The following is a 24,472-nucleotide window of genomic DNA, read 5'->3' on the forward strand; positions in this document are numbered from 1 at the left end:
CCATTAGCTTGAGGTTGGCACTAATTGTTTTTTAATGAAAAAAAAAAAAAGATTTGCTTAATGTTTCATGAGTCATGCAAGCGAGCTTCCCTGTACTGAGACCACCTCTCTGCCGAGGACTTGGCCTGTGCATCTCATCATGGCTGGGAGAACGGGTCAGGTAGGACCCTCTGTCCTAGGGACGCACCAAACCCTGGAGCAGGCACTAGGGTGAAGATGGTCTCTGCCCTCCATGTGCCTGTGATGGACTCAGGAGGACGATGCCTGTGCAGGCAGGGCGGGGCACCTGTAACAGGTGCGAGCCACAGGCTCTGGGGCCAACAGTGCGCACAGAATGGGGTCCTAGACCCCAGGTGCAGCTGCACTACAGCAGCAGTGAGGCCATCGAGGAGACTGCAGCCGGCAGATGGCATGTGGGCTGGGACTTGGGACAAGATGCAGGATTCTGCCCTGCCAGAACACTCCAAACATGGCAACAGCCTAAGCTAAAGGATCGGTGGTCGGGGCAGAGAACCCCTACCAGGGACCCTTCCCCTCAAGGAGTTTTCAGGCCACTTGAGAAGACAAGAAAAACAGAGAAAGTGAAAGTCACATCAACACTGGATGTCGCCGAGGACCCAAGGCGAGGGGAGTGTGGCAGGGAGAAGGGGAGCAAGCCGAGCAGGCAGAAGGTCACCCCTCTCTCTCTGCTGGGTCTGGCTGCCACCTCTCTCCAGCTACTTTGTAGACTTCTCTTTCGGGCTCCTGCCTCTACAGCGTCATCCACTCCATCACTTATGCTCCTAAATGTCAGAGTGGCCTCTGGGTTTTGAATCCTGGCACTGTAAGCTTAGGTTAGTCATTTAACATCTTTGTGTGTCAGTTTCTCCATCTGTGGAATGGGAATCCCAACGCCACCTTCTAGGATTCTTCTAAAGAGCAATTGAGTTACAAATAAGTGGAGTTGAGATCACACAGCAGACTGTTTTGAGGAGCAGGCTGGTCTCAAATGCTTACTGGTGCTTCCAGGGAGTTCAGCAACAGCTGTGAGGGGTTTGTGATTTCAGACCGGAGAAATGAGACCCCGGCAGCCATGCTCTGCCTCACTCCACATCCCACAGAGGCCACGTGCAAGCCCCAACGCTGCGAGGCTCAGCACTCAGGGGTAGAGCAGACACACGGATTGGAAAGGGGACAGAGAGTTCCAGTGCCACAGCAGGCACAGGGCTGGGCTGCACTGTAGGACATCCATCAAGTTCCTAAGCTGTACCTGCAAGACAGCTGCCTCCCTGAGGTCAGAAGACACAGTTCCTCTCACCAGACAGGGCTGTTATCTTTCAGCCTTTTCTTCTCTCTCGTAAGGCATCCCTCAGGGCTCCAACACGATGGTATCTTGACTCATTCTGGCTGGGAGAAATGTGATCTGATGTCCTGAGAGACCTGCTGATGTTTGTCCTGGTAGAACACGTGGGCAAAGCCTTCCTACAAGATAAAGAATCCCCCAGGTCAACCACCCAATCAAGCTCTATAGCTGTGTGTGACGGAGTCTTCTCCAACAGGACACATGTTTTCTTAAAGGCACATGACTCTGGAGCAATGAGCTTTATTTACTATCTGAAGTTCAGTCGGCACAGCCAGGCAAATCAACCTCAGGGCATCGGACAATCACACAATCTGTCACATGATGTTTACAAAGAGACAACGTGTGACTACCTCCTGAGCGCGTTACCCAAGGCGGGCCTCAGGGTCGGAAGTGACTGGGCCTGAGACCCTTTGGGCATCTGGGAGCTGGTGCAGTGACGGCAGTCCTCTCCTGGAAGCCATGCGTGGTCATTCCTACCAACCACAGGAGGGTGTGGGACACTCTGGCATCCCTACAAGGATGCCCACTCCAGTGGGATGTTTCTCCTGAGTCGGAAACACACAGCAGGCCAGCAAGGCCCACACCAAGTGAAAGAAGAGCTGGGGTTTTATTCGATGGGGCTAACCCATGACAGGACTCCGTCTGGTTGCACCTCTTCCCATGAAGACTTCTGGGGGTGTGTGAGGGCAAAAACACAGATACACAGACACAGAGCCTAGAAAAGGGACCTGTGGGGGCCTTGTCAGACTCTTGGGGACAGCGTGTTAGAATAGTGCTGGCCACACATCCCCCTTGCTGGTCCTGCCATCGACTTTTGCTTCCTATGATTGCCTATGAGCCTGCTGTATTGAGAGGAACTAGAGCAGACTCAGCTTAGCGGGCTTTTCCCAGTCAACGGCACAATCCGGTGGGGATGGACATTTCCAACAGAGCATGTGCCCCAGTCTCGGCTTCATGTCTCGGAAATCAATCACCCAGAAGCTGAACACAGGGGAGGTCCTCTTTGATTGCTTAGAGCCGCGGTCACCACACTTTCTGCTGTCGAAGTCCACAGTTATTCTTTCTCTGTCTACAGGCGAATCACAGATGAGCCTCCCAACCAGGAGTCTTAGCTGCTGTTCTCTCTTCCTTTTTCCATAGTGACATTCACAACCAGCTTCCAGTGAGTCTCTTCCGGAAGGCACTGGCTTGGGATCTGGTTGGTGACCCCTAGCTGATTAAGGATGTCCAGAGGGTAAGTTCTGGGTCAAGATGGTGCCCCATGAACACACAAGGGGTCTTCATAAAGTTCATGAATTGTAAATTTGGGGGGGGGGAAATATGCATGGATTTCAAAATCTTTTGCACCAGAATAAATGTATCTTTTAATTCCAGTTTTTCTTGAACTTGATAAAGGACCCTCGTGACTTCAAAGTTCCCCCAGAGAACTGCCCCGAAGGAAAGACAGTCCAGAGTCTGTGTCAGGAATGCCAAGCAGGTAAAACTCACAGCGGTCCTGTAGGCAAGGAGCTTGCTGCCTAGGGCTCCTTCTGCTTGATGGGTCTCCGGAGCAGGACCAGAGCTGCCCCGACAGCTGCGTCCACGTCCTGCCCGAAGGACACGGGCAACGGGAAAGCCCTCTGCACCTCCTGCTTCAGCACCTCGTTCCTGGACAGCGCACTCCCGCTGCCCATCACCCGCTGCACGCCCCACTCTTTCAGCTGCTGAAAGGGAAGCATGGAGTGCAGGTTCTGAACAATGCCTCGGCACAGGGCCCGGGTCACGTGCCCCAGGGAGAGGTCGGAGGAGGAGATTCTGGTCACAGAGGCCAGCTGGTCTGGCAGGTGCCTCTCTCCCAACACTGTTGGGGTGATGGTTAGGCAGGTGTCTCTCTGCTGCGCAGCTGCCTGGATCATGCGTGAATACACAGTGGATTCTTCGACCTCCAGGCCTGCCAGAAACAGAGAAGATCGGCGTGAGCTCCTGCGGCCGCTCCCCTCAGGCTGAGATTGCACTGAATTCCCACAGGGCAGGCATGGGACTACGTGCTGCTCCTCCTCACCCTGCGATGGAGGCTTCCAGGCTGAGAGACTCGCACAGTCTGGCTGGCTAGACTCTGCCCTGTGTCCCAGCCAGACTTCAGGGAGAGATCTCCCAAGTGTTGCTGGGAGCCCTAACCCTAACCCAGCCTTCCTCAGGGTCACACAGCTGTGGGACCCTTGTTCCCAAGGGGGACAAATGCAAACACTGACGAACCATCAAGGCTGCTCTTAGAGCCATTAGCAGCACTGCAGGAGCCCCAGGGTCCCAGGCTGAACACAGTCTAGGCCACCTTCGTGACGCACACAGGGCACCTGAGCCCAGGGGGATGTGATGGGTTTATGATCCAGCTGTTTGTTGGTGCCAGGCTAGAGTCCCCGTAGGCTTTTCCTGGTCCATGCTATGTTAGCTCCGCATTCCAAAGAATCAAACCAATCAAAGAAGCCTTTGTTTCCAATACACTTCAACCTGAGAATCACTTTTGATCTCTAATTTCTGTTAACACAGGGACAGCAAACCTGGCCCGGAGGGGAGAAAAATTATCAAGCCTGGGGTCTCCCACTGGTGCACACACCAGGATTGCCTGAGCAGCTGGCCCCATCCCCAGACATTCTGATTGCACTGCTCTGGGCTGAGTCTGAGGGCTGGGATTTCTTTTTCTAGTTCTATTTATTTATTTGTGTTTATTTGAAAGGCAGAGTGGTAGAGTTAAAGAGAGATCTTCCGTCCACTGGTTCACCCCCCAAATGCCCACAGAGCCAAAGCTGAGCCAGGTTGAAGCCATGAGCTCCATCCAGGTCTTTCACATCGGTGACAAGGACCCAAGTACTTGAGCCATCACCTGCTGCCTCCCAGGTGCATTTGCAGGGGCCTGGATCAGAAGATCAGCAGCCAGGATTGGAACCCAGACACTCCGATGTGGGAGGTAAGGATCCCAAGTGTCACGTTAAATGCTGCACCAGATGCCTGCCCAGAGCGCTGCAGTTTCTAAACGCCTCCTTGGTGATGCGATTGTGAGCGAGGCCTGCCTAGACCTGGCATGCTTCTCAAACTTGACTGTGGGGACAAATTACTGAGGGATCACAAAGCAGCTTCCACACATCTGCCCGGGGCAGGCCCTGAGACTCAGAGGTGTTAAATGTTCCCAAAGGAAGCCAGTGCTGCTGGCCGCTGGACCACTCGCTGAGAACGTTCTAGGGTAATGAGAACCACACAAGGGCTTTTTATAACAGGCCCCACCCTACCACTTGGTCAAAAGGATCAGCATTTCTGAGCATGGGCAGAGGGCAGCAGGGGAGGCTGTTAGGATGCTCCATGGTTAAGGCCGGGGGAAAGGTGACCCCTGCTCACCCAGAAGAGGGTAGGTGATGGCAGCCCAGAGGACAAGAGGAAAAGAGGCTGCAAGCTCAGGCTCCTAAGGAGGGAAGGGGCATGCTAGGACCTGGAGCGGTCTGAGACCCAACTCTAGACATTAAGCTCCAAGACACTGCTAGGGATAGGACAAGCAGAGACTGCCACAGTGCGGGCCACAGCTTACCGAGATCTGCCATCCACTGAACCAGCATGTGCACGAACGTGGCCAGAACATTGCCCCCGTTGAGGGACGCGGCCACCCCCAGGTAGGTGCTGTGGAAGTAGGGGAAGTAGGCAACTGGGGCCGCGGGGTCCGGAGTCTGCGCCGGCTGGAATCCTGGAGGCATGGGCGCGGCCAGCTGAACCGAGGTGCTGATGTTGAGAACTGGGGTCCAAAGAGAGCAGGGCTGAGGCCTGTCTGGCTAACGCAGAGATCACAGACACAGCAGGGCACTGGGAGAGTATGGGCGTTATAAACACGTGGTCACAAATTAACTGACATGCCTCTTTCAAGAGGTGGAGCCTGATTCCCTTCCCAGCGAGCGTGAGCTGGACTCAGTGGCCCTTTTCCAACACATAAGAGCAGAGTGACCACGGATGTGTGGCCTCAGGGACCAGGTCAAGGGAGGCATTGCACCGTCTGTGTTGGTGGCTCTCTTGCTCAGTTTGCTGGCTCTCAGGGAAGGCAGGTGCCACGTCACACACCCTGTGGAGAGGCCCACGTAGCAAGGAACTGAGGCCTCTCCCAACAGCTACATGCGTGAGCTCAGAGCAGGTCCTGCAGACCCTGTCAGGCCTCTGGAAAGACTGCAGCCCAGCGGGAGTGCAACCCCATGAGAGACCTGGAGCCAGGCCTTGCAACCACCCCCAGATTCCTGACCCACGAAAGCTGAAAGCCGGGTAAGATACTCAATGTTTGGGAACTACTGAGCATTGGCGTAATTTCTTACATAGTGTTTGATGACTTCTTAAGGGGAGCGATACCCAGGTTTGATTCTCATCTGTGACAAGTTCCATGTCCGTGGGGTACCCAAGGCACTCTACTTAACCCCTACCCCATCCCCATCCCAGAGGGAGTCTCTCAGACCCAGACGGACAAGGTGATTCTCTCCTCCAGTTCTGCAGCAGTGCGTGGGCCGTCCCAACAGCCCCTTCTCCACCATTTCTCATGAGACCTATTCAAAAAGCCTGCTTCTCTGTTTAGGGACCAAAGTTGCTGAGGGCAGCATTCAATTTTCCTACCTTCTGGGGGGTCAGAGGCGAGGAGAGCAGAAACAGAAACACATCTCAGAAACCAGTAACCTTTGCTTTCTGCCATATAGACTCCTATCGTGACTATAAACCGGAAGTAACAGGCCCTCCACCTGTCCCCTCAGGTGGAGAGGTCCACGATGGGGGCCAACCAGCACTTCCCATGGTCCACACATGACAGCACAGGCCAGCAGCCCCCGTCTGGAACCACGCTGGTGAAGGGAGGGCCTCAGCCTGATCTTCTTCCCTTTGGACTAGCCCCCAAAGCACACTGATGCCCAAGCCTGCGGGAGCCCCCTGTAGAGGGAACAGCCCAAGATCTGGAAATCACCCAATAGGAGGACAGAAACTGGCTCTTGACAGGTACTGCCCCAGCCAGCATAGCCACCTTCACCATCACCTGCACTTTTTAAGACAACAAGGGCTTTCTTAGGCTGGGAACTTGGCCTGCCCAAGGTCACAGGAGGAAGCACAGGAACTGAAGTCCCAGATTTCAAAGCCTGCATGCGATTTTGAGAGGAAAGGGCCTAAGACCAGAGATGGTGTACTGGGAAAATGGAAAGTCACAGGGTAAACTCAGCATGTTTTCCAGGGCATTGACTTAAGCTGAAAACTTGGAAGATAAAGTAGGCTGTGACCCTTTTTTCATCTTAAAAGAGTTTATCAGATGTGTGCAAGCAAAATTGGCAGAACTTCACCTTTCACTGCCAGTGCACACTAACCACATGGGTGATAAGTCACTAAGAAAAGCCTGCCTCAGAGCATCTGCGTGGGGGCTGGCGCTGTGGTGTAGCAGGCAGGAACACCGGCATCCCTTATGGGCACCAGTTCACGCCCCCGCTGCTCCACTTCTGATCCAGCTCTCTGGCCAGATTTCCTCCCCAAGGGGCCACAGCATTTTACAAACCCATGAGCATGCTGTCACATTTTCAAATGGCTGCCAGGAGCCAGAGGGGGACATACTTCATGACACGTGGAAATCAGACAACACGGACACCTCGGCGTCTACGAATCCTGCTTTACTCAAACACCATTGTGCCCATCCGTGTATAGATCGTCTGAACTGCTGCTGAAGTCCAACCACAGAGGTGAACCGTCGCGACAGAACGGTGCTGCCACACGGCTGGAAACACCCCCTGACCCTTTGCCGAGAAGTTTGTTGAGCTGCTCCCCACACCGCTGCCTCCGCTGCACTTTTGCTTCTCTTACCTCAAATACAGGAAAGATTCCACTCCGATCGGGAATGACAAACACAATCACAAAGCTCTCATCTCATCTCTCGGTCACGGAGCGATGCAGAGAGCAGCCGGCCGTCGAGAGCCGCTTGCTCTGCCTGCCCACAGAGCCGGCTGGGAACCCTTTCTCTGCCCAGGGCTATCTGGATATTTACAATATCATTCACAGGCCATTCAAAATGAATAACTTAAAATCTGCCTGCTATAGATATACTGAATTTTGAGTCCTGTCTGTAGTTGCTTTGGTAGGGCCAGGCCAAATGGCTTCACAGGCTGCATACGGCTGTGGGCTGGACACTCACCACCCCTGCCATACAGGGAGCACGAATGGGCCACAGTGGGGACAGAGCGCCCTGCTGGCCTGGGGGCTCCCACGTGCAGGGACGAAGGAGTTTTTCCTCCTGCAGAATGGTGATCTCCAGAGCGTGCCCCCACACCCTGGCTCAGAGCTGGGGTTAGGGAGGCACAAGTATAAGCCAAGAATCAAAGAAAAACTTACCTGCGTCTGTCCTTTGGGCCATGCAGGAATAGACAGAGGCCTGCAAATCACCCAAGGCCACTCCCACCTGCGTCCCCTTTGGGATTTCAAACCATACACGGGAAGTTCTTCCTGCCATGGTGCCAGGCTCGGCAATGTCTGGGAGCAGGTGGACGGGAAAACCCGAGGCCTTCAATCTGGAAAACAAAAGTGGACGCCCACACTGACCTCGTGCCTGGCTCTGTGCTGTGTGCTACTTGCAGGAAACTCAGCAGGGGAAAGCGCTAGGGATCACGTACAGGAGAAGGGAGGCCGGAACCCAAGGCTGTCACGGAGAGCCTCGGACTGTGCAAAAGCCACAAGCTTGGGATTCGCTGACCAGCCTATGAGACAGCAATCGGAAAGATGAGATAAGAGGAGCCAGGAGTCACCGCGGTCCCCCTCCTATGTCGGCAAGGAGCCCAAACACTGCAAAGGGAGCAGAGGGGCGGGGGGTAGGGTGGGATGGCAGTGGTTTCAGTACAAAGTCATAGTTGGTTAGCACAGTCCCAACCAAAGTCACGCCTGCCAGTCTCCTCAACACCAAATGCACACATCACTCAGGGTTAGTGACTATGGGGCTGTTTTATAAAGCATGCTACAAAGTCTTTTACCTGAACTACCAGGTGCTTTTTGCTTTATTTCAGAGCTCACAATTTGGGCCCTGAAGGAAGTGAACATATAGGGCACTGGAACTCTGTACCTGGAAAGGCAAACAATTGTTTAAAAAGATCTTTTTCTTAAGATTTATTTATTTATTTGAAAGGCAATGTTACACACAGAGAGAGAGATCTTCCATCTTTTGGTTCACCTCCCAGTGAAGCCACAAGCCTGGAACTCCAGCCACATCTCCCACTTGGGTGGCAGGAGCCCAAGCTTTCCCAGGTGCATTAGCAGGGAGCTGGATTGTAAGTGGAGCAGTGAACCAGTGCTCATATAGGATGTCAGCATGCCAGGCAGCAGCTGAACCCACTATGCCACACACTTGCCCATTAAAAAGATCTTGAAAGGTGTTTCTCAACATTCTACCTCCAGTTCTTAATCTTATTTTAAAATATATTAAGGGCAGCCGGCGCTGCGGCTCAGTAGGCTAATCCTCTGCCTTGCGGCGCCGGCACACTGGGTTCTAGTCCCGGTTGGGGCACCGATCCTGTCCCGGTTGCCCCTCTTCCAGGCCAGCTCTCTGCTGTGGCCAGGGGTGCAGTGGAGGATGGCCCAAGTGCTTGGGACCTGCACCCCATGGGAGACCAGGAGAAGCACCTGGCTCCTGCCATCGGATCAGCGCGGTGCGCCGGCCGTAGCGCGCCTACCGCGGCGGCCATTGGAGGGTGAACCAACGGCAAAAGGAAGACCTTTCTCTCTGTCTCTCTCTCACTGTCCACTCTGCCTGTCAAAAATAAAAAAAAAAATTAAAAAAAAATATATATTAAGGGCAGGCATTTGGCACAGTAGTTAAGATGCCTAGCTTAAGTCTTAGCTACTCTGTTTCTGATCTAGCTTCCTGCTAATGCACACCTTGGGAGGCAGCAGGTGATAATGGCTCAAGAGTTGGGATGCTGCCATCCACACAGAGACTTAGATTGGCTGCCCAGCTCCCGGCTTTGACCTGGCCCAGTCCTGGCTATTGCAGGCATCTGGGGAGTGAGTGAACCAGAGGATGGAAGATCTCTCTTTGTGTCTCTGCCTTTCAAATAAGCAAAATACAGTTTTTAAAATGAAAATATATTTTAAAAATTGAGAGTTGTTCTTTGAAATCTACAGGCTGGGCCTGGGGTCACAGGGATCGAAGGAGCCCACCCCAGGGAGCCCACCGTAGGTCTCAGCAGCTGTGAAAGAGGAGCAGGGCAGCATGGCATTGGGAGAGGAGCCCCCACCCCAGAACCTCACTAAGCTGGGCCCACACAGGCCCAGGCTGCGGCGTGGAGCCCTGATCCTGGCCTCCAGGCCCTTCCACCACTTCCTCTAACGCCTCGCTCTGGAGCTGCCCTTCAGCCTAGAGCTGGCCTGCAGGTTATACTCACATCTCCATGTTCCAGCTCTGGCTGCAGGTGTTGAAATAGCCCCAGCTAGCAGCATTCTGGTCGGACATCAGCGGTCTTGGCAAGCCACACAGCATGGCAACCACGTAGTCTTGGATGGTACCGGCTGCATCGTAGGACTTCAGGAGCTCTGGGCTGGTTTTTGTACCAAAAACAATTCACTGTGGTCTGATATGGACTCAGAAGCATGTGCTGCACCCAGCTGTAAGCAGGAGGACTAGGCATAGCGCAGTTGAGTGGCAGCCATCACCACTACCACCACCACCCCCTTGCTCCATGCAGCTGGACCCCCTGGGGTGAGGACCTCCCATTCACTCCAAACAAAGCCAACTAGGGAGGGGACTCACAGGAGGAAGCACCACGCCTGGAATGCAGGACCTGGACTTTCTCAGAAGCCCTGTAACCTTGACCCCACAGTGTCCTCAGCACCTGACCCTTGGCAAGTCACTTGCTTTCTTTGCTCCCTTTCTTTCCCTCCCTGGGTTAGAATGAAGACCCAATAGGTGAAATGAAGCAGTCCAGGACCACATCTAGGTGGTAAAACTACACCCTGGGCCAGGCCATGCTCACCAAGGCACAATTCAGCAGGTGGAGGGACGCTGGCCAGCTAGATCGCAGCCCTCTACCCACCCTCCTTACCCCAGAAATGCAGCAGTCCATCCGAGGAGCAATTGTCCCGTACCTGTTTTTCAAAAGCCAGAAGATGGTTGCGCAGCCGAAGCCGGTGGCTACACTGAGATGGGACTCTGGTTGGGGCAGAGAAGCCAGGAAGCTGCTGCTACACCGGCCATCCTGCCAGGTGACCAGGTGACTCACAGCTCGGGGCTCAAACACAGAAGCTGCATCTCCCTCCGTCCATTCACAGCCTGGATGGAGAGAAGAGGATGACATGATGCCCATGGAGAGAAGAGTCCCTGCCAAGCCACGAGCATGTCCTTGAGATCCCCCTGCTGGTGAGCTTATGGCACAGACACTTACTACTGGGCTGGTGCTCCTCTCACACTGGGCTCCGGTATCAGAGTCCCTGGGCTAGTACTGGGCCCCACCACAGGAAGGCGCCCTAGGCGAGTCACTTCCCATCTCCACCTGTTCTGATCACGTCCCATCATCCACCTCTTCTTCGTCCCTTTTCAGTCCTGTTCAAAGTTGATAGTATATTTCCTCCCACCCCATAGGAGAAGACATTAGGCACAATCCCAAGGTCCTGTGGCCTCCTCCCTTCCAGCTCTCAACATAACATTCTCTAGGCTTCATTCTGGATGATTAACAACGCATTTTCTCTTTTCCTTTGGTCTCAGCTCACTGATTTTTAGACACCAAATTTTACTAAGGAACATGGGGTGGTTTTCATACCTAATATTTCTGCTGGGTTCTTTTCATGTTTTCTTTGGTTGTGTCCTCACTGATTATCAGCTTTTCACATCACTTACTATGTCAAGCTAATTTTAAAGATTTATTTATTTGAAAGGCAGAGAGAGACAGAGACAGAGATATCTTTCATCTGGTGGTTCACTCTCCAAATGGCCACAACAGCCAGGGTTGGGCCAGGTTGAAGCCAAGAGCCAGGAACTCATCCTGGTCTCCCATGGGGTGGCAAGGGCTCAAATACTTGGGCCATCATCTGCTGCCCCCCAGGCTCATGAGAAGGAAGCTGGATCAGAAACAGAGGAGCCAGGATCTGAACTGGTGCTCCAGTGTGGGATATGAGTATCCCCAGCGGCAGCTTCACCTGCTGTACCACCATGCCCACCTTCGGGCTAATGTTAAATTCTTTCGGGAGTTTTGCTCCTGATAGCAACTCCATCCAATACCCAGGATAATGTGTTCCTTTTGAAAGAGCTGTGCTCTTCAACCAGCCTGTGTTTGGGGCTGTGTGCTCCTTTCTCCCTGGGGATCACTGGCTATTCTGTCAGGCAGTGTAAAGGGCCAGGCCTTGGCTCCTGTAGCACCAGTGAGTGAGAAAGATGGAGAAGTTCCTAGAGCGGGTCCACAGGTGAACCCACAGTCAACCCAGCCCTTGGGACAGGGCTCTCCTCCGGCCCCAAGAACGTTACAACGGCCCTGAAACTACAGGCTGCTAGCCCTGGAGATGGAGGAGGACGCCTACATTTTCCACTGCTTTGATCTTATTCCTAAAGACACCCAAGCACCTAAGGGTGTGAGGAGAGGCGCTGACAAGTCAGAGAGCCAGCAGCTCCCCCTCTGGTTCACCCTCCACAGGCAAGGCTGGCTGCCTCTTGCCCCAGTCCCAAACCATCAACCCACACAATCAGCTCAAAAGAGGCCCTGTCAACCTGGGATTTCTCAGTGTTCTCCCCTTTCCTTGGTGTTCTGAAACCAGTCCTGGGGGAGAGAGCCAGCAGATCCATGGTCCAAAGATGCAGTGAACGGCCACAGTGGTGCCTCTTCACGCACAGACACATTCGAGTGATCTTCCTAAACAGATCCCAAGGACCAGAACTGCTGAGTCACAGCAGCTATCTGATCCTAATAAAGTCCAATTGTTCCCCCAAATGGCTACACTAATTTACACAACCTGCAATGACCTTTAATGGAGCCAAGTTTCTTGGGGTCAGTGCTGTGGCATAGGGGGCTAAGCCTCCACATAGTGGGCTAAGCTTCCGCCTGTGGCGCTGGCATCCCCTGTTGGTGTCAGGTTGAGTCCTGGCTGCTCTGTTTCCAATCCAGCTCCCTGCTTATGGCCTGGAAAAGCAGTGGAAGATGGCCTAAGTACAGGGCTTCCGGGCCCTGCACACAGAAGCTACTGGTTCCTGGCTCCAGGTAGGCATAGCTCCAGCCATTGCAGCCCTTTGGAGAGTGAACCAGTGGATGGAAGATCTCTCTCTCTCTTTCTCTCTCTCTGTAACTCTGCCTCTCAAATAAATACATCTTTAAAAAGAACCAGTTTCTACCCCCTTTGCCAATGACTGACATTCCCAAACTTGAGTTTCTTGCAATCCACTGTTGGAAATGGTTTCTCGCTGTTTTCATCTGCACTCCCCTGATTACTAATGACATGGTCGCCATTTGTATTTCCTGTCACAGAAATGGCAAGTGTCCTCTTCCAAGGGGCCATTTGTCCTGAGTTATGGTTCGTGATATGTACCGACAACCGCCTTCTGTTTACCACATATGTTCATGGGCAAATACTCTGTCTGCTGCCCACCGGTTAGCTTTGTTTTATGATCGCCATCTCTCTCCTGCTTTTATTGAGCCTGAATATGGAGTTTGGAAACGGACACAACCACAGGCCTCTCAGAAGACACCAGCGACTCCCTGGCCTCTCCTCCATCCTGCTCGCCCACGCCCTCGGTGAAGCACTTAGCCGTCTGCTCTGTTCACGGGGGCCCGTCCGCGCTGGCTGGGTTTGGAAGGTAAAAGATTCATCCACTCATTTCTCTATCTCCTGGGGGGCCCAGCACAGGGCCTTATGCATTGTGGGTACCAAAACCAAACTGAACCAAGGCTGCCATTAAAAGCGGCACAGCTTGATCCCAAACATGACTTCACTCGACCCCACTAAACAGATGCTATCATCATCCCCCCAAACAGTGGCTTTCCTCCTTCCCAGAAACAGAGAACAAAACAAGCAGGCTGTGGGCTGGCTCCATGAAATATTCAGCAGCCCCTTCCACCAACGTGGCCCGGAGTTTGTGTGGTTGGTGCAGAGCCCAGGAGACAGGGAAAGGCAGATTGTGACCAGACCACAATCCTGGCTCTCTGCTGTCTGCTTTGGGAAGGGTTTTAGTATTAAAAGGACATTTATTCTCATTAATGCAAAATTAAGGAGTTTAAAAAGCTTTTACAACTCCCTCTGAGAAGTCAGCTTTAATACCATTACCTTCTGCTCCTGCCACTGCTCGGAGCCAAGTAACTCCTAGAGTCCCGACTGCCTAACAGAGAGGGGCGAGGAGGGAGAAGGCCGGTGTAGGCTTCCGCAGTTACCTGGCCCGACCTGAGGAGTGAACAAAGGATGCGTCAGTAGACGCTCTGTTCACCTCGCCCAGGGGACTCTGAATTGCTGACTGTCCAGGCAGACAGGGGTGGACTCAATGACCAGCTCCTCCAAAGAAACCATCCTCAGCTTAAAACACGGATGTTGCTGAAGCCAGGTCGCGGGTATGTATCAGTTCATAACACTACGCTCCCTATATTCATGTCTACATAAATTTTTTTTGTAATTTAAAAAAAAACAATGGAATGGGCATTTGGCCTAGTGGTCAAGACACTAGTTAGGATCCCTGTGTCCCAAGCCTAGATTCCAGTCCCAGCTCAGCTCCTGACACCAGCTTCCTGCTAATGCACCTGGGAGGCAGCTGTGATGGCTCAAGCACTTGGGTCTCTGCCATCCATGTGGGAGACCAGACTCAGGAATTGGGTTCCTGGCTCCCAGATTCAGTCCCAGCCAGGAGCCACTGTAGCTATGTGGGGAGTAAACAAGCAAATGAAAGTTCCCTCTTTTTCTATCTGTCTTTTAAAAGCTAGTGACTACGGGGCTGGCACTGTGGTGCAGCAGGTTAGGGCCAAGCATCCCATATGGGTGCCAGTTCAAGTTCTGGCTGCTCCACTTCCAACCCAGCTCCCTGCTAATGTGCCCAGAAAAGCAGTGGAGGATGGCCCAAGTCCCTAGGCCCCTGCATCCACAAGGGAGATCTCGAAGAAGCTCCTGGCTCCGGGCTTTGGATCAGCTCAGCTCCAGCTATTGCAGCCAGCCATTTGGGGAGTGAACCATCAGATGAAAGACCTCTCTCTCTCTCTCTCTCTTTCTCTCTCTCTGTGTGTAACACTTTCAAATAAATAAAATTTTTTAAAAATAGGAAATATTCTATAACAAAATTTTTTTTAAAAATTATAGATTACAATAATGTACTTTTTTAAGCTAGAAGAGAGGATTTTGAATGCTTTTTCATTAACATATGATAAATGTCTGAAGAGACAGAGATGGTTACTCTGATTTTAATACTATACAAGTGTACAAGGACCCAGACATCACAGTTTTCACGTATCAGTTAAAAATAAAAATGTCTAATGCCTGCCATAACAGGAGCTCCCAGCTTCCCGCAGCTGTCTCATCCTTCCTGGACATCCCGCTCCTCCCCAGGCCATGGTGCCTCCTGCAGCTCTGGAATTGCCATGGTCCTGAGCCTGTTCTTTTTTTTTTTTTTTGGACAGGCAGAGTTAGACAGTGAGAGAGAGACAGAGAGAAAGGTCTTCCTTTTTCTGTTGGTTCACCCCCCAAGTGGCTGCTACGGCCGGCACGCTGTGCCGATCCAAAGCCAGGAGCCAGGTGCTTCCTCCTGGTCCCCATGCAGGTGCAGGGCCCAAGCACTTGGGCCTTCCTCCACTGCACTCCCGGGCCACAGCAGAGAGCTGGCCTGGAAGAGGGGCAACTGGGACAGAATCTAGTGCCCCGACCGGGAATAGAACCCGGGGTACCAGTGCCGCAGGCGGAGGATTAGCCTAGTGAGCCGCGGCGCCGGCCGAGCCTATTCTTCTAACGCCCCTGAACCTCAACTCCTCCTCTGTGCAGCAGTGACAGCAGCATGACCTTTGAGTTCAATGAGATCAGCTGGCACCTGGCATGGGAAGTGCTCATTGCTGTTCCCCTGGCTTAGTTCTCCTCCTGGAGGCCAGACAGGTCACTCACTCACACACACACACACACACACACACACACACACCCCGCACAGTGCCAACTCTTTGTAGGAGTCGACTAAAGGATGCCTTGCAACTGAGCCCGTAAGTGGGAACACCCTGGAACCATATCTATGATTATATAAACAACAAAAGCTGTATCCAAATCCAGCATTTCTCTGAGCCCTGCCATCTCCGACAGCCTGCAGTCAATTGCTTGATTGTTGGCACTCATAACCGGAGACACTGATGGAAACACAGAGACAGCTGGGGAAAAGCCACTCGGCTGAATCCAACAGAAGAAATCAGACAACTCCCTCTTTCTGCCTGTTCATGGATGGTTCCCTTACTGGCTGCACCTCTGTAGAGGACGGACTGTACACTGGATACAGGAGGCAGCATGTGAGACCTCGCTCTCAGTGCAGGATGACCTGCGCCCCCACAGCACCCCTTCACAGCACCTCCCAAGTGAGTGTCGGCAGCATGAGACCAGCCGGAGTGCAGCATACCTTGGCCCACTTTCCAAAACAGGACTCCATGCATCTGTCCTGACACTCCGACGCCCCCGACTCTCCGGAGCTGCTGCCGGGGAAGGGCAGCCAGGCACTCGTTGAGGGCTTGGACAATTCTCCTCACATCCTGCTCCCGCCCCTGGAAACAGAAAGGACACATGGGACAGGGACAGATGAAAACAGGTCAGGCAGGGGGGCAGGTCTCAAAGGGATTTTCTGGGTAGTGGCTGCCCAACTAATTCCACCAGGGTCCTCCACGCCCTGCTGAGCGGCCCTGGGGAAGAGACAGGGGACCTGGAGAAGGAATGGGGCGGGGGCAGAGGCCTCCATAGACAGGGCACTGCTGCAGATGGGGGTTCAGAAGCAGCCTTGGTGCTACCCTGGGTCAGTCTGAGCTGGGAAAGAGCTGTTCCACACCCTAAGTGGGGAAGGGTCTCCCCTAGAGTGATGGGCCTGGAACACCCAGCAGCCTGGCAGGCACAAGGACAAAGGGACATTTTTTGTTTCTTCCCCACATTCCAAGTTTATCAGAATGAACCTGACAGTGTGAACCAGATGAACAGGACGGAAGATGCAGATTTAGTAACATGCAAAATGCAAATCACCCACTATCTCAGCATGACTTAGAAACCTAAATATGGGGCTGCCATTGTGGTGCAGTGAGTTAAGCCTTGGCTTGCAATGCCAGCATCCCCTATCGGAGTGCTGGCTCCAGTCGCAGCTGCTCTTTTTCTGATCCAGCTCCCTGAGAATGCCCCTGGGAAGGCAGCAGAAGATGGCCCAAGTGCTTGGGCGCCTGCCACCCACATGGCAGAGCTGGATGGAGTTCCCAGGATCCCGGCTCCAGCCTGGACAGCCCTGGCTTTTGCAGCCATTTGAGGAGCGAATCAGCAGATGGAAGATCTCTCTGTGACTCTTTGTCTCTGTCTTTCTCTGACCCTCTGCTTTTCAATAAATAAATCTTTTTAAAAATTAGAAGAAACATACATGTTCCTTTTTCTGTGGGGGATGGCAGAATGAGGAATGCTAACAATTTTGAGAGCTGCTAAATAGTTAGCAGGGGAGTGACTGGTCCTAGAAGCAGCTTCGCTTGTAAAATGATTCTTTGGAATTTGAATGAGCCCAAGGGACAAATAAGATCTGCAACCACTGCAGGTGGGACAAGCTCCCAGCTGTCCAGGTGTGGCTGCATCCCTGGTGTTTCTTTCCTGAGATGAACCATAAAATTTCAGGCAGGGATGGAAGGCAGCTGTGTCTCCTTTTGTAGTGCAGTCTTAAGGCTGACAAGGGAATCCCAGAAGACCCCTTCCCTGCTTGGGGTAGACAGGAGCAAGGACGGAAGGACCTTGATGCTGGGCCTGCTTCCAAAGCCTTTCCATTTTCTTTAGACAACATCGCTCAGCATGCCCCAAAATGCCGTATTCATGGCGTAGCCATTCTCCAAGTCCCAATGCAGGACAGAGAAAAGTCTGAAAGGACTAAAGCAGTTCAGGACGGGCTCTGCTGGTCTCTGCCCGGCTTTGGTCTGCCCATCCGACAAGCATTTTTTTTTTTTGAGTGCCTTGAAAACGGGCCCTCAGACTTTGAAACCAAAACCCAGCCAGGGAAAGCAGGCGAGGAAGAAGCCCAGGAAATATCCGGGGGCCCCGAGTGAACAAGGCTGGGCAGTGTCAAGGGAGTTGTAGTCTTGGGGAGGCCCTGGGGCTTTCTGAAAGGGAGTGTATCGGGTTGCCTGCAACACCAGCATCCCATATGGGCGCTGGTTCCAGTCCTGGCTGCTTCACTTACGATCTAGCTCTTGTTAATGGGAAAACAGCAGAATATGGTCCAAGTCCTTGGGCCCCTGCACCCACGTGGGAGACCTGGAAGAAGCTCCTGACTCCTGGCTTCAGCCTGGCCAAGCCCTTGCCACTTGGGGGGGGGGGTGAATCAGCAGATGAAAGATACCTCTCTCTCTCCCTCCCTCCCTCTCTTCGTCTGTAACTCTGCCTTCCAAATAATGAAAATAAAAATAAACAAACAATAAAAGGAAAGGAGAGTATCATCTTCAGAGCGGTTTCCAGAGGATTAATCGGCAATGGTATCGGCCACCCAGCGAGGGATGTGGTGTGGAGCGATCTCCCAGGAGCAGAGAACAGACTGAACAAAGACTGCACCATCTCTTCCTAGTTAGCCTTCTCTCCTGACTTCCTCCCTTCCTGAACACTTCTCTGGGTCTAACAACCTTGAAAGACAAGCATGAAAGAGAAACACTGCTTAACCAAGCATCATACTAGTAAGTCCTCCTGAGATAAGAAGAAGAAGAAAATGAAGGATTGGACAAATTCAAAGGTCCTTAGAATCAGGGTAAAAATGCTTTTCAGTGTCTTAGGCCACAGGGGTGGGGAACCTTTATCTGCCAACGGTCATTCGGATGTTTATAACATCATTCGCAGGCCACACTAAATGATGAACTTAAAAATCAGCCTGCTCTACATTTATGGACTCTCTTGTCCCACCTGCGTGGTTTCTTTGGCAGGACCAGACCAGATGATTTTGCCAGGCCTTTATAGGGCCTGTGGGCTGGACTTTCCCCATCCCTGTCAGGCCTAAAAATATGCCAGCTTCAATCAGGCACCACAGGTCAGCATCCCTAAGTTGAGATCCAAAATCCTCAAAAATGTGTGAAACTTATGGCACCCCCACCTGATGTTACAAGTGGATAATTACACGCCATGAAACTTTGTTTCGTGCACACAATTGCTGAAAACATTCTATGAAATTAGCTTCAGGCTATGTGTAAAAGATACATATGAATCATTAATGCATTCCGTGTTCAGACTTGGGTTCCATCCCCTGGATACCCCTTACATATATGAAAATATTCCAGAATCCAAGACACTTCCAGGCCCAAGCATTTGGATGAGGGATATTCAACCTGTATATCCAAATGGGTAGGAGTTACAGACACAACTTGAAAAGCAAGCAATGACCTGACACAAACCTGGCCTTTGTGACTACATCTTCCTTTAAATTAGTAAGCCCCTGTTAGAGACTATAAATAGGAACCAGGATTCCATCTCAAACTGAACTTACTACTCAAAGGTCCTCAGTAATGGTGGTGGTGAAAATGTCAGCTTTATTAATGGAATAAGCTAAATTTAAAAGTGTAAGTAAAAACTAGAGTTCTGAGTTTCTTAAGTTGAACACTTGTTTTGATCTCATGCAAAGTAAACTGCTTTTGGCACAAAAACCATCTGAAGGCACAGACTAAAATCGTAAGTGACAACTAGAAGGGTCCATGGAAGTTCAGAAGAGAAGAAATGTGGCTCTGGTTCTTAATAAATATTGGCTTTCTGGGGAACTACAAAAGCTCAGGGTCTTGGAAAAGATTGAGTCCTTGGCCCCTCGGTTCCCACCAGAGAGTGCAGCCTTCTGCTCCAGGGAACCAACCCCTCACTGGTCCCTGGCAGCCTGCTGGCCTTGATCAGGGGCAGTGCTTGGCTCCTCACAAGTGGGAAAGCAACACGGAGAGAGCTTTCCAGATTGGAGTCTGGAGGCAATCAAGGGGCAGGACTTGGGCATGACCCCAGCTGCTGCTGGGAGCACGAACCTTGGTCGCCTCCACCCTGTGAGCATGTGTTCCCAGAACGACCAGGGCCACCTACGGTCACCCTGTGGCCACAGGCTCGCGATGCGAATCAACAGGTTATGGGACTTGTCCTGTGGACGTTCCCATTCTTTATCCTCTATGGGTCACACAGCTCCCAGTCCTCCCCACTACTCAGTCTCCCATATAAACACCCACCTGACGGGCTTTCTTCAAGACACTGATCTGAACCCGCAGCTCCTGAACTGCACCCCTAAGGCCCCAAGTAAAGTCCTTTTTCATTTGTGCAGTTCCTGAGTTTGGATTGATCGACACAGCATGAATAAAGAAACGGAAGGAAGAAGATGAGGAGCAGCAGCATGGGGGAAGGAGTGGAGATGGAGCACAGAGCATTCCCAAGGGAAGGCAGCCCCAGACCCTCACAAGGATCCCCGAAACTTGGAGAGACAGTGGACAACGGAAGGAGCAGTGAAAGGGGAGCAAGTACCTGGCTGTGTATGACCCCCAGAGGGGAAGAAAGAAAACAAGGAAAAAAGGAGGCAGGGAAAGACACATTTGCTTAGGCCTACACAGTACAACATGGCAGTCGCTAGCCACATGTAGCTGGTCTGAACTGAGATGTTTTAATTAAAAGGACACAGGATTCAGATTTTTAATTAAAAAAAAGTATGATAGCTCATTAATAAATTTATATTATTACATGTCAAAACGATAATGTCTGAACATGGGGTTAACCAAAATATGCAAGTGAAATTAATTTCACCTGTTTCCCTTTACATCCTCTATTGCAACTCCTAGGACATTGAACATTACCCCCACGCCTCACACTTCCAGTTTGCATCTCTACTGGATGGGGCAGGCTTCAATAGCCCCCACATGGCCTTTGGGTGGGGCATCATCCCAAGACAGAGGAGCCACTGTTTAAAATGGGCCTGGAGTGGGTGAACTGTGTGGGTGGAGACGGTGGAGCAGGGAAGCAGGCCAGAGGGGAGTCGAGACAAGGGGGCAGTGTTCAGCAGCGTTAGGAGTGGGTGTGTTCGGGGAGCTACTCTAGGAGAGAAAATGGGCACAAGGAACAGGAAAGGCGCTGCCCCATTGCTTGGTTCAGGCGGTCACTCAGTCTGTCCAGACCAAATCCTAGAACTTCAGACATGAAAAGGGTGCTTAGGAACTCACTCCACCCTACTTCCCTGTGTTCCTTTCACAGCTGAGAAATGAAGTCCAGAGGGGTTGGAAAAGCCCTGAGGGTCACAAATACCTGAGATTTTTAACTTTGCAAATACCTAAAATCCCGATCTTCCACGTAGGCACCGAGCCTGACCTTGGCATACTTCTGATGAGTGAAAAGCGTGGACATGAGAAAGAATACAGGCATTTCGTGCTGCTGTAACCTGAACCTCTTGGGAGTGGAGCGTGGCCTAAGAAATCAAGGACAGTGCTGGAAGGGGCCTTCAAGCTCCTGGAACAAGCTGAGGCTCCAAACGGTCAGGAGGTTGCCTAGGGACCTCCCTGGTACTAGTTTCTACTGTCCGTGAAGTGAACCTAGGGACACCCTTTCCAGGAACGATCGAGATCCAGCTCTGAAGACTGACATCCCTTCTGGATCGGCCACCAGAGCCTACTGTCCCAAAATGCTCCATTTCTATCTGGTGCTCCCACAAGCCACCAAATGCACCAGATGACTCCCTATCTGATCCTTTAAGGGACATTTTAACCGACTTATGTCTCAAGGTCGCCCCTCTGGGTGTGTCTCATTCGGCCTTTGGGGCTGGCGGGCTGTGGCCGGCCAAGTTTCTCAGTCCACTTCTGCAGAGCCAGAGCAGGGCCCATCAGGCCTGGTTGTGCACCTGACTTCCAGAGGAAAACCCAGACTTTGTCCTGGGGAGCGAACTGAATCCTGGACTTGAGGGCACAGGGCGGGTGTGAGGAGCAGAGTGACAGGGAGGCCCGGGGTCTTTCCCCAGGCACAGGACAGCGATTCCTCGCAGGTCGGGATACAGAGGGCAGAGAGCACAGGGACCCTGAGCGGAGCAATGGGCAAGAACCCCCCAGAGGAGCACAGAGAGGGAGACCAGTGCCAGCAGGAGGGGAAGTCCTGGAACCAGGCCTAAAGGACCAGCCAGAGCCGCGGCAGGCAGAGGGCACACGGGCCGGGGTCGGCGGCACTTCTTCGCGGGAGGGGGCTACCAGGAAGGCCTCCTCGGCGGCGGAGGAGGAGGAGGGGTGCAGAAGGCTCCTGGAGGCGGCGCGGCTCCAGGGCGCTGCCTCACCTGCGGCCCGGCCGCCGCGCTCTCGGCCTCCACCTCCGCCCGCGCAGCTCGGGCACAGCTCGCCAGCACCACGAACCCGGATGGGTCGTCGGGCGCGGCCTCCAGCAAGGCGGCCTTCACAGACGTGGTGCCCAGGTCGATGCCGAGAGTGACGGACCCCGCAGCCATCGCCAACTGCATTCGGCAATGCCAGGTTCCGGGCGCGAGGCAGAGACTCCCCGCTCGATCCACCCGGGAAGGCGGAGCCGGAGCGGGGCCTCGCCTGTCAGCCATTGAGCCACGTGCAACAGGGGACTTCTCGTCTTCCCATTGGTCGAGGGAGAGGGACTCTCACGCACCCCTCTTGGCGGGCCCCGACGATAGGCGGAGAGGCGGCGGGAGGCGGGACCTAAGAGCTCGGCCCGGTGGAGTAGGGGTTCCGAGCCCGCGGAGCGCAGACCCAGGCTTTACTCTCACCACAGCAGCGCGAGACTCGCCAAGAGGGGCTGGAGACTCCCAGAGCCTTTGTGTCCCTACAAATGGCATGGTCTTCCCTCACGTCCGAGCCCCCAACCCTGCTAACCTATCGCCCGGCTAGGTCTCGTGAAAACTACAACTCCCAGAGAGCACCGCGCCGCGGCTTGCGGCCCACGAATCAGGTGGCTCGGGTCAGGTGACCGCTGTCCCGCCCTCACACAAAGTCTGCCCAGCCCGGGAGCCCGGCACTCTCCGGAGCGACACCTGGCGCGAGGTTCACGCGTCCCGTGAGGTCGGTCCTCCGAGCCCCGCGGCGCTCGCAGGTGAGAGCCGGCGCGGTCCCGACTTAACCCCTCGGGCTTCGGGCCTGTGCCACCAGCCCCGGCTGTCGACGCCGGACGCCGGACGCCTCCCAGCCAGGTGGTGGGCGAGGCAGGGACCCCAGGCAGCTGGGGCAGGGTGGGTGGTCTACCCCAGCGCATGGGAGCCCCTGCCCTGGCTCCAGCTGGTGTGAGGCGAGGAGTTTCCCAATTGCTCTGGGGAGGCGAGCCGCCGTGGACTTGGTGCTGCGCTCCGGGCTCCCGGGACTCGGCAGGAGACCCACCCTGCCCTCCAGGGCGTTCGGACCGTGGGAAGGGAGGACACCTGGCCCTTGCCGTGCTCAATAACAGTGAGGAAAAATAACAACCAACGCTTTGTTCCTGCTGGATGCTCCGGGCGACGGCTGTTACCGCTTCCCGGTTGTTTCTCAACCTTTTCATCCCTGTCAACCGCTGTCCCTCTCTGAAATTCTAATACCGCTGATAAAACTCTGTTCCCTTTTGTGCTGTGGCCCTTTGGGAGGCCACAAACCATGGTGGTAGCCACGATTTCTTCCCCCTTCCCTCAAGAGCCAGTGTTAGCCCCAGCCGAGAAGGCTTTCTAACTCCTCTCTTTTAGGTGTTAGCCGGGGAACTGGTGTCGTGGCGCAGGTGGTAGACCTCGGCTTGCAAGGCCGGCATCCCATAGCAGAGTGCTGGCTACTGGGCTGCTGATCCAGCTTCCCGGTAATGTGCTTGGGAAGGCAGCGGAAGATGGCCGAAAATGCTCCAGCCCCTGCTGCCCTCATGGGAGGCCAGGATAGAATTCCTAGCTTCTGGCTTCAGCCTGGCCCAGATTGGGCAGTTGTAGCAGTCTGGGGAGTGAACCAGCCTATGGAAGATTTCTCCCTGTCTCCCCATCTCTGTCACTCCGGCTATCAAATCAATCAATCAATCTTAAATGCTATGAGGTAGATGCTACCGTCCCTGTTTTCTCGTTAGGAGATTGAAGTTTAAGTCACACTCCTAAAGCTGCACAACTAATACATGCGGGAGCCCAGGTGGAAGCCTGCGCACGCACGGGTCTCTAGGCACACGTGCCTTGTCCCATCTATGTTACCCCTCTGGAGGTGGGAGACCCAGGGCTCACTGAGATTCCTGGCAGAGAGGAGCTGCTGCCACACCTGACTCCAGGCTGCTCCTGGGCGGGGACTGGAGGAGTGGGAGAGACTGCTTAAAGCAAGTGACATCTGGACATCTGGAGGAGGCCTGGAAGGTCGTTAGAACTTACAGGAGGAAGGGCATGTGAGACAAAGCCATTGTTGTGAAATGTTTCTATCTTGTTGCTTTCACAAGCTGTCAGTTGTGTATAGTTATCAATGTGTTTTTTAATGTTTGTTTTTTATTTGAAAAGCAGACAGATCTTCCATCTGCTAATTTATTCCCCAGATTTATATCCCCAAATTTGGCCAGGACTGGGTCAGGCCAAAGCCAGGAGCTCAATCCGTGTCTCCCACGTGGATGGCAAAAACCTAAGTATGTGAGCCATCGTCTGCTGCCTCCCAGGGTCTGCATTAGCAGGGCACTGGATTGCAAGCAGAGCCAGAACTCAACTCAAGCACTTGGATATGGGATGCAGGGGTGCCAAGAGGCACTTTAACACTGCAGCATATGCCTGTCCCTTTAACGGTTTAGTTGACTTGGCTCTCGGTGTCTGTCTGGCCTCCTAGGGGTCTCAGCCTTTGGGGCTGGGGGACTTGCTGGGCACATGTTTGAGTTTCTCAGTTCTGATTCCACATCTGTGGAGTGAGAAAAGGAACTGGTTTGGGGAGGGCGGAGACCCCCAAGCCAATAAAACAACGTTCTCTCTGTTAATTAGGTTGCAGAAAGCAATTGAAGAAGGGAAAACGCAGGCCTGTGTTCACTTCCTCAGAGTGGGACTTTACACAACCCACT

At 53.2% G+C, this 24,472-nt stretch overlaps 2 protein-coding genes across 2 annotated transcripts in view; one reads left to right on the forward strand and one right to left on the reverse strand.

The window, feature by feature from the left end:
* Positions 1–1,566: 1,566 nt before the first annotated feature.
* On the reverse strand, positions 1,567–21,967 carry SHPK (sedoheptulokinase). The gene is made up of 7 exons (XM_062216474.1): positions 21,762–21,967; positions 15,900–16,041; positions 10,439–10,622; positions 9,739–9,891; positions 7,700–7,875; positions 4,899–5,099; positions 1,567–3,272 (listed from the first exon to the last, which is right to left on the reverse strand). The coding sequence occupies exons 1-7, from the start codon at positions 21,939–21,941 to the stop codon at positions 2,860–2,862; spliced, it is 1,449 nt and encodes a 482-aa protein (XP_062072458.1). The 5' UTR covers positions 21,942–21,967; the 3' UTR covers positions 1,567–2,859.
* Positions 21,968–22,405: 438 nt separating this feature from the next.
* Positions 22,406–24,472, forward strand: part of CTNS (cystinosin, lysosomal cystine transporter) — a 31,329-nt gene continuing 29,262 nt past the window's right edge. Inside the window, exon 1 of the mRNA XM_062175303.1 lies at positions 22,406–22,540. The gene's annotated coding sequence lies outside the window, so the exon portion shown is untranslated. The remainder of the gene's footprint in view (positions 22,541–24,472) is intronic.

This window comes from Lepus europaeus, chromosome 18, assembly GCF_033115175.1.
Source record: "Lepus europaeus isolate LE1 chromosome 18, mLepTim1.pri, whole genome shotgun sequence".
NCBI lineage: Eukaryota > Metazoa > Chordata > Mammalia > Lagomorpha > Leporidae > Lepus > Lepus europaeus.